This window comes from Nyctereutes procyonoides, unplaced genomic scaffold (assembly GCF_905146905.1).
Source record: "Nyctereutes procyonoides isolate TBG_1078 unplaced genomic scaffold, NYPRO_anot_genome, whole genome shotgun sequence".
Taxonomy (NCBI): domain Eukaryota; kingdom Metazoa; phylum Chordata; class Mammalia; order Carnivora; family Canidae; genus Nyctereutes; species Nyctereutes procyonoides.
Window position 1 is genome coordinate 20,055,831 of NW_026575040.1, and position 10,225 is coordinate 20,066,055.

General features: G+C 49.7%; 1 protein-coding gene across 1 annotated transcript; it reads right to left on the bottom strand.

Moving 5' to 3' along the window:
* Positions 1-3,535: 3,535 nt before the first annotated feature.
* On the bottom strand, positions 3,536-8,820 carry LOC129506485 (uncharacterized). The gene is given in 3 exon segments (XM_055320268.1): positions 3,536-4,625; positions 4,929-7,890; positions 7,892-8,820. Coding segments are annotated over 3 exon segments (4,248 nt in total). The 5' UTR covers positions 8,815-8,820; the 3' UTR covers positions 3,536-4,262.
* Between the last annotated feature and the right edge of the window lie 1,405 nt (positions 8,821-10,225).

Sequence of the window (10,225 nt, forward strand, 5' to 3'; positions counted from 1 at the left end):
CATCAATGATTGCCTCTTTGTTTGCTGTGTATTGAGTGTATGTTTTTTCAAAATAGTTCCTGTTTTCTCTTGATAATTACTAGACATATTCTCCATTATTGTTTTTATCCCATTATTGTTTTTATCTCCATTATTGTTTTGTTGCCTTCACATGACTTTGCATTATTATCTGGATATTTTTCTGGCTTTATCTTCATTTTTAGCACAAAAGCTTTTAATAAGGTTATCAAGTCTTTTGTCAAATGTTTTCAGTCTTTGTAAGATGCCCTCTAGTAAGCAGTATCAAAATAATGTACTTGCTGAAGGACAAAATATAAGTGTTCAAATTCCATTCTTGCATGAAATAGACTCTTATTGACCACATACCTAAAATAGCCCCAATTTACTCCTTACCACATTACCTTATTTTGTTTTCATGATAATACATATTACTATCTGATATACAAGGAATTAAGTGGTAATTATCTGTCTCCTCCAGTAGAGCCCAGATACATGGGTAAATGGACTTTCTCTATCAATTCTAGTTTCTTGTGCCTAGGATATGTTTTGCATTTGGTGGGATCTCAGTAAAAGTTTTCTGCATGTGTGCATAAGTCTCCAGAGCTTCTTGCTTACTTTATATTTATCTTTTTTCTTTTCTAAGCTCATACCCTTACTGTATTCCAAATTCTTCTTTTTCTACTCAGGATTTCAGGGCACTTTGCCCACAGCTCTACTATGGCAATGAGTACCATGTACAGAGCACATTGGTGGTTTATACATCTATCCCTCATAGATGAGCTTCTTGAGGGCATACATGTATCTGATTAATCATTGTTTCTTCAGTTCTTTGAATCCAATAGATTAATTAAGGCACTGAAGAAACAACCCAGATTTCCATATAAAATTATGAGAAATCATGACCCTAAAGAATCTCCATGCTTTTAATTGTTTGAAAGACAATTTTTAACAATTTTTATTGCTTGCTAGTTTGTTATTTGGCATTAAAGGAGTAAAAAAGTACTCTTCAAGACTACAGAGAAAAGATTCAGATTTTTATAAGTAAGCAAACCAAAGGGGAAAAAAACTTTGTGAAATCAAGAAAGTGGAATTAAAGTATAGAAGTTTGTAGTTTAAGAAGAAGGAGTGTAGTGCACAATCTGAATCTAGGAAGGACACAGACACTAGCTATTTAATGGAAAAACTTGAATAGGCAGCAAAAAATCCCAGGGATGAAAATCCACTGTCTGGTCGAATCCTTTCTGCCCTCGTTATAGCCATATGTGAGGACAAAGTAAATTCATTTCTTCAGCTGAAACACAAAATTCCCATTCAAGATGTAACTCAAGAAGAATTTATAAAGCATTGGTGAAAAATCAGAGGGATATTATTCACAGAGATGTTTTTAGTCTAGCCTGATCTCAGCTCTTTAGCCTAGCTGGGGAGATTAATTAAAAAAAATTACAGCATTTTTTTGGAGGAAATAGACTCAGTTTTTTTAAAGTGTGGCTCAGTTACCTTTGACAGTGAAGGGTTTGAAGTTGTTCCCAAAGAATTTCATTGATTCAGCAGGATAAATACATAGGTTGGACAATTATTTTCTGATTTTCAGCATTCTTGAGAATCATAGAGTATCAGTTAATTTTATTTTATTGCAATTACATTTTAATTTTACTCAGCTAGATAAGACAACAAAGGAATGTTCCTGGCTCACGGGTGCCAACGTGGCCCGGTGGACGCCCCAGAGACCCAGACCCCAGACAGGCAGATGCAATTAGCAAGAGGGTTTATTGAACGTTTGCGCAAACGGGCTCTCCGCCTCCGAGGAGGAAAAGAGCCCCGATTAGCAGTTACAGGTATCTTTTAAAAGGCAAAAGGGAAGGGAGAAGAAATGTGTGGGAGATATCAGAAAGGGACACAGAACATAAAGACTTCTAACTCTGGGAAATGAACTAGGGGTGGTGGAAGGGGAGGAGGGCGGGGGGTGGGGGTGAATGGGTGACGGGCACGGAGGGGGACACTTGACGGGATGAGCACTGGGTGTTATTCTGTATGTTGGTAAATTGAACACCAATAAAAATTAATTTATAAAAAAAAAAAATAAAATAAAAGGCAAAAGGAAAGAAACTGCCTAAAGACAAAAGAACCGCGGGAGTCGCGTAGCATCCAGGTTGATTTCGGGGAGGGTCAACATGAACCTATTCAGGGACATTCCAGTCAGGGTGTGTGTGGGGGGGAACGGTTTTCTTATTGTAAACAGAATGCTTTTAGTTGCTAAAATTTCAGGAAGAAGACTGGATGGGCTGCCTCTGGATTAGGGCTGGCCCTACTTACAAGGGGGGAGGTTTCTTCATTCCCTCCTCTTGTTTGGGCTGATTTTAACCTTAAAATCTTAGGGAACATTTATTTTTTCAGTTTGGAGGGCCCGACATTGCTGAGTTAATACCAGAGCTTGGGTAATAGACAATCTTTCTCGGATGAACTGGAGCAGCTGGTTGAGGACGCAAGGGCCGAAAGTTAGCAGCAGGAGCAGGATAACTAGAGGGCCCATAATGGTAGAGATTAGGGTGGTCAACCAGGGAGACTGGTTAAACCAGCTTTCAAACCAGCCCTGCTGGGCCTCCCGGTCCCTTTGTCTTTTATTTAACCTTTCCCTGAGTTTGGCCATGGAGTCTCTGATGACTCCAGAATGGTCTGCATAGAAACAGCATTCCTCTCCCAGGGCCGCACACAGTCCTCCCTCTTTCAGGAATAGTAAATCCAAGCCTCTCCTGTTTTGAAGTACTACTTCTGAAAGTGAGGTGAGGGACTGTTCTAGCTTAGAAACGGACTGCTCTAGTGTCCGTAGATCCTCATCTACAGCTGTTTGGAGTTCAATATAATGTTGTGAGTCCTGGATCAGAGCAGCTGCGCCAGTACCCACCCCAGCAGCGACCCCTAGTCCCAACATAACGGCTAAGGTTAGGGAGACAGGTTCGCGCCGAAAACGGGTGGGAGGTTTATCATACTGATTTTCTAGAGTTTCAGCAGGGTGATAGAACACCCTGGGTATGATCTGCACCATGACACAGAAGTCATTTGAGCTATTTAGAACCTTAGCCGACACACAGGGGGTGAGGCCTTTGTTGCATGCCCACCAAGTTCCCGGCTGGGGCTCCAGGTAAGAATCAGTCCCCAAAATCGGGGTGGTAGTGTTACAGAGTCTCTGGTAGCCCCGGGGGGGTGTTCCTATGCAGGTTCCCTGTCCTGTAACTTCTGTAAGGGTGAATTGTGGTTGGGAGTCGGGTGTGCATCCCTGAGTGCTAGTGATGTTATTATAGGTCCCTGAAGTAGCAATTCCCTCATAATAAGGGGGAGGGGAAGCAAGGCAGAGCCAGCAGGATTTAGTTACATCGGGGCTGGTTCGATTAAGGGCCAGGAATGCCCCTATGATAAGATTAAACAGTCGTTGTCCCGTCTCGGGTGACGACCCAGGGGTTGGAGTGACCGCGAAGTTAGTGGGTGCGGCACTCCCTGCGGCTAGGGCCGGGGCTGGTAGTTTAGCAGAGCTCTTTGTTCCCCGAGGACCGCGTTAGGCCCGATCGCCACGGGGTCTGGGGATTCTATTTTTAGTTTAATTCTGAATATAAAACCATCATCTGTTCTTTCTTTGTATAACCTGAGTCCCCACGTATATCCATTGGCCCAGTAAGTAGCCCTTTTTCCGGGCTCCGTGAAGGATATCCGTAGGGGATGACACCACCCTTGGCAGGGCCCATAATTAAGGGTTTTCCATTTGCTAAATGTCGGGTGAGTATAGTTAGCCTTGACAGTGATATAATCCCAGGAGGAGGAGGGCCTCCATTCTGTATCCCCCGTAGTTTCACAACCCCAATTTTTACAATAAAAATATTCCCCTCCTCCACAGGTGGGATTTAGCCTGCGATCTCTGTGGTTCCCGGGACAGACATAAAAGGGAAGAGTGCTTAGCATGGCCCTTCTGTCAGGCGTGCCACATCCTCCCCATGGGTCTAATCCCAGTCGCCCTGGAGGGCTTTCTTGGTTAGGGGCTCTAGAGGTGTCGAAGTATCCCTCTAGGTCCCATGGGCTAGGGGCCCCTATGGTTAGCTTGCATAGGTCAGGATATAGGTCAGGCCACCAGGTTCCCACGGGGGCGGTCTTAGTTATAGACCAGACCTCGTCACCCCCAGACGTTAGTACCTGCCAGGTTAACCTTTTGAGGGCATGAGGGTCACCTCTGGCGGAGGTGAAGAGCGCTAGGAGAGGTAGGAATATAACAACTGTCATTGAACAATTTTTGAAAGTCTTATCTTGAGCGGGTTTTGGGTGCGGTGGAGCTTCCATTGGAGCGGCTCGTCCGGTCCGTCCTGGCTGGCGTCAGCGGTGCTCGTTGATGGGGCGCGCTTGACGTGTGAGGCGTGGACCCAAGCAGCAATGCCGTCTACCTTTAAGGCGGTTGGGGTGGTCAGTAGTACAGTATATGGGCCCTTCCAGCGGGGCTCAAGCGTCCTGGACTGATGTCTCCTGACGTAGACGGAGTCCCCGATCTGGAACGGGTGTGGGCCGGTTGTGTCTCCGGGGCGGTAGACAGCCGCAAGGGGTTTCCAGATCTGGTGCTGGATAATCTGGAGCGCCTTTAGCCTGTCCTGTAAACCGGGAGTGTTAGCAAGAGGGTCAATAGCAGAGTCTAGTAAGTCCGTTACTGGTGGGGGACCTCCATAGAGAATCTCGTAAGGAGTTAGCCCATGGCGCGCGGGAGTGTTCCGGACTCGGAACAGAACCATAGGGAGGAGTTGGACCCAGTCTCTAGTGCCAGTCTCCAATGTCAATTTAGTTAGGGTCTCTTTAATTGTTCTATTCATTCTTTCTACCTGACCTGAGCTCTGGGGTCTGTATGCACAATGTAATTTCCAATTTATCCCCAGTAATCTGGCCACCAACTGACTTACCTGGGAGACGAAGGCGGGGCCATTGTCCGACCCTATTACCTTGGGCAGTCCAAACCGCGGGAAAATTTCTTCCAGGATTTTCTTGACAACCACCTGGGCGGTTTCTCGCTTGGTGGGGAAAGCTTCTGTCCAGCCTGAAAAGGTATCTATAAACACTAGGAGGTACTTGTTACCATATTTACCTGGCTTGATTTCAGTGAAGTCTACTTCCCAATTAGTTCCGGGTCTTTCTCCCCTCATCCTGGTTCCCTCAGGCATCTTGAGGTGTTTGGTATTTACCTTAGCACAAGGTACACAAGCATCGGTTACCTGTTGGATCAGGGAGGGGAGTTTGGGAATGTAATAGGTCTGACCTTCTCTCCGGAGGAGTGCTTTTAATTTTTTGTGTCCGAGGTGAGTCCATCGGTGGAGGTGAGTCACCAGTTCTTTGGCCCTTTTCTGGGGCAGGACCGTCTTCCCTTGGTGTTTCCAGACCTTCATTTGCTCGTCATATCCTGCCCCTATTTGCTGGACGATATCTAGGTCGCTGTCTGAGTACTCGAGAGAGAGTTGCCCCGGTGTCCGGACAGCCTCTGGTACTTGTAGGGAGAGGGCCTGTGGGCCTAGTGCAGCGGCCCGTGCTGTCTCATCGGCCATCCTGTTCCCCTCTGCTACTGGGTCATTGCCTCGCTGATGCCCAGGACAGTGAATTATACTCAGTTTTCTCGGCAGAAAGAGGGAATGGAGAAGATCTTGTATTTCTTCTCTGTTTTTGATGTTTTTACCTGCTGAGGTTAGGAGACCCCTTCTACGGTATATTTCTCCATGAACATGGGCAGTTGCAAAAGCATATCTGCTGTCAGTATAAATGTTGACCTTTTTGTCCTTAGCCTTTCTTAGGGCCTGAGTTAGGGCTATAAGCTCTGCCCTTTGAGCTGAAGTCCCAGGCTCTAAGGCACTGGCCCAAATGACAGCTTTCCCATCTACCACGGCTGCCCCGGCTTTACGCTCACCATTTCGTAGAAAGCTACTCCCATCGGTGTACCAGGTTGCTTCAGCATCTGGCAAAGGCTGGTCTGTCAAGTCCCCTCTGGTGCCATGGACTTCAGCTAGGATCTGGTGACAATCATGCATTACTAGGGAGGGGGACTCGGTTTCTGGAAGCAAGGTGGCCGGGTTTAGAGATGTAGCCGTTCCAAACTGTATCCGCTCAGAATTCAGTAACATGGCCTGATAATGGGTGACCCGGGCGTTTGAGAGCCATCGATCAGGGGGCTGGCGGATGACTGTCTCTACGGCGTGGGGGGCCACCACAGTGAGGGGTTGGCCAAAAGTCAACTTGTCTGAGTCTTTTACCAGGACTGCCACAGCCGCTATTATTCGGAGACATGGGGGCCATCCTGCAGCCACGCTGTCTAATTTTTTTGAAAAGTATGCCACGGGCCTTTTCCAGGGTCCCAGTTTTTGAGTTAGGACCCCTTTTGCTATTCCATTATGTTCATCAACATATAGCGTAAAAGGCTTGGTTACATCTGGGAGGCTCAGGGCAGGGGCGGTCAATAAGGCCCTTTTTATTTTGTCAAAAGCCAATTGCTGCTCCTTTCCCCAGTGGTAGGGGGTGTTGGATTTCGTGAGAGGATATAGGGGAGCCGCCATCTCCGCAAACCCGGGTATCCAGAGGCGGCAGAACCCAGCACTGCCGAGGAACTCTCGTAGTCCTTTGGCATTAGTGGGTGCTGGGATCAGGGCTACAGCCTTTTTGCGGCTCTCCGTCAGCCACCTCTGGCCTCCTTCCAGGAGATATCCCAGATAGGTCACTTGTCTCTGGCCTATTTGGGCCTTTTTGGCAGAGGCCCTATACCCCAGTTCTCCCAGTCTCTCAAGCAGGGCCCCCGTACCTTTTACACAATCCTGTTCTGTCCTAGCCGCCAGGAGCAAATCATCCACGTACTGCAGGAGGACGAGGTCCGGATGGCCAACTCGGAAATCTGCCAAATCCCGATGCAAGGCCTCATCGAACAAAGTGGGGGAGTTTTTGAATCCCTGTGGCAGCCTTGTCCAAGTGAGTTGTCCTGAGAATCCCGTCTCAGGATCTTTCCATTCAAAAGCAAAAATAGGCTGGCTTTGAGAGCTTAACCTCAGGCAGAAGAATGCATCTTTTAGATCTAACACCGTATACCAGACATGGCTTGGGGGTAAGGTGCTGAGCAAGTTGTAGGGATTCGGCACCGTGGGATGTATGTCCTCTGTCCTCCAGTTAACCTCTCGTAAATCTTGTACCGGCCGGTAATCTCCTGTGCCGGGTTTTTTTACGGGTAATAGAGGAGTATTCCAGGGCGACTGGCAAGGTATTAAAATGCCCAATTGTAATAGTCTCTGTATATGGGGCCGAATGCCTTCTTTGGCCTCTTTGCTCATTGAATATTGCCGGATCGATATGGGGGTGGCCGAGGGTTTTAAGTTTATAATTATGGGCGGCTGGTTTACAGCTAGTCCCATTCCGGCCGTTTCCACCCAGGCCTGAGGGTAGTTAGTGAGCCATTCAGAATCTAGGGGCTGCACGGACGGTGGAGAGTCCTCGTGCAGCCGGTGTTCATCCTCTAGGCGCAAGGTCAGTACCTGGAGGGGCTGCCCTCCCGCGCCAGTAATAGTGGCCCCTTTTTGCTGAAAATGTATCTGGGCCCCTACTTTTGAAAGAAGGTCTCTGCCTAGGAGAGGGTAAGGGCAGTCTGGGACCAGTAAGAAGGAATGCGTTACTTGCCCAGTGCTCAGGTGGACCTTCCGTTCGGTTGTCCATCGATAAAACTTGCCTCCAGTTGCCCCCTGAACCCAAGACGTTTTAGAGCTCAAGGGTCCTTTTGCCTCAGTTAAAACTGAATGTTGAGCTCCCGTATCGACCAGGAAGGTCACCGGCTGTCCCCCCACTTTAAGGGTTATCCGAGGCTCAGGGGGGGGGTTCCTGGCCCTGACACCCCTAATCTTCATCTTCTAGGGACAAAACAGGAATGGGCTTCTTTTTAGGTCCCTGCGTTTGGCCCTTCCTTGGGCAATCTTTAACCCAATGTCCTTTTTCCTTGCAGTAGGCACACTGGTCTCGTTCAACCCGTGGTCCTCTTTTGTCTCCCAGGTCCCTACTCTGTCCTGACTTACTCTGCCCTGAGCCCTGTACTACGGTGGCCAGTATCCTAGTCAGCTCTTTGTTACGTCTTTTATCTCTCTTATCCTCCCGTTCCTCTTGCTCTTTACGGATCCTTTCCTCCCTTTCCTCTAGAGTTTCTCGCTTGTTAAAAACCTTCTCTGCCTCTTTCACTAAGTCCTGTAAGGTGTACCCCTGAAGTCCCTCCAACCGTTGTAACTTATTACGAATATCCGAGGCCGACTGTCCAATGAAGGACATAATTACATCTGGTTGGCGGTCTTCAGCCAAGGGGTCAAAGGGAGTATACATGCGGTAGCCTTCTATTAACCTCTCCAGAAAACCTGCCGGCGTCTCCTCTTTTCCCTGCACTATAGCACGTACCTTTGCCAAATTGGTGGGGCGACGCCCTGCCCCTTTGAGACCCGCTAGGAGTACCTGGCGATAGAGACGGAGCCGCTCCCTACCAGCAACAGTGTCGTAGTCCCAGGTCGGGCGAACCAAGGGGAAAACATCCTCAATCTCATTAGGCAGCTGGGTTGGCCTCCCGTCCGCCCCCGGGACGTTTTTCCGAGCTTCGAGGTACACGCGCTGTCTCTCCTCCGTGGTGAGGAGAGTCTGCAGGAGCTGTTGGCAGTCATCCCAGGTCGGCTGGTGGGTCAACAGAATTGACTCAATTAATCCGGTTAGCGCCTGGGGGTCTTGGGAGAAGGAGGGGTTATGAGTTTTCCAGTTGTAAAGGTCAGAGGCAGAGAACGGCCAATATTGCATCTGGCCGCCTACTGACCGGAGGGGAAATGCCTGGGAGGTCCAGACGTCTTCCGACTCTCCCCCGCGCTCTCGCCGAAAGCGGAGGCGACTGGCGAGCGGGGGTGAAGCGAGGGGTTGCCCCTCTGCCCCCGTAGAGTCGGGGGACGGAGCTGAGGGAGCGGAGGGAGAGGTAGGGGCCTCCGAGCGGGGCGTTGGGGGTTGGGCATAAGGGGGAGGGGAGGAGTCCAAGAGAAGGAGACTGTCCTGGTCCCCTGGGAGCACAGGCGGCTCCTTAGGTTTTGATTCAGGAAATTTTAGGGGGCAAAGGGTGGATGGAGAGGAGGGACGGGGAATTGGGGGAGTGTGGCAGGGAGGGAGTGAGGGTCTCGGGCCCGGTCCCCCTTGAGAAGGGATAAAGCAATTTATCCAGGGGGGGGATTCTTAGCGAGATCCTCCCATACTATGATGTACGGCACCTGATCGAGGTGTCCATTGGGTCCTGGCTGGAAGACCAGGGCCTTCACCTGCAAGATAATATCAATATTAAAAGTTCCGTTCCTGGGCCACCCGACGTTGAAAGCCGGCCACTCTGAGGAGCAGAAGGTGACCCATCTTCGTCTTCTGACTTCGACCGAAAGATTGTGTGCCCGGCCGGCGACTTCTTTCCAGTGATCTAGAGTGAGGCTTAAAGGGGTGGTTACAGTCTGCCCCATGGGTGTAGAGAAGGGGTGAGCGGTGAGGAGGAGGACAGGAAAGGAAGAGAAACACGGAACGAACAGACGCACACGAACGACAGGACTGGCGCGGCAGATTCAGATGGGAGCGGTCGCGAACAACGACCTTCCCTGAAGAGGAGGGAGTGCCGGGGCTCCGTTCCTCTTCCAGACCACTCCGGAGTCCGACTCCGGAGGGGGACCAGGGGTCTCGGGCACGTCTGCCTCCCCCGCTGGTCCAAATACAGAATACAGAGTACAGCGTCCTGCAGGCACAATACAGACCCGGCACAAAACAGACCCGGCCAGTCAGACAAACGGACGAGACAGATATGACATTTAGCGAGCTCGGTCTTACCTCCTACCGGTCTTAGGATTGAGTCTGGGGCGTCTCAGATCCCGGACGAGCCCCCAAATGTTGGACCCTGGCTCACGGGTGCCAACGTGGCCCGGTGGACGCCCCAGAGACCCAGACCCCAGACAGGCAGATGCAATTAGCAAGAGGGTTTATTGAACGTTTGCGCAAACGGGCTCTCCGCCTCCGAGGAGGAAAAGAGCCCCGATTAGCAGTTACAGGTATCTTTTAAAAGGCAAAAGGAAAGAAACTGCCTAAAGACAAAAGAACCGCGGGAGTCGCGTAGCATCCAGGTTGATTTCGGGGAGGGTCAACATGAACCTATTCAGGGACATTCCAGTCAGGGTGTGTGGGGGGGAACGGT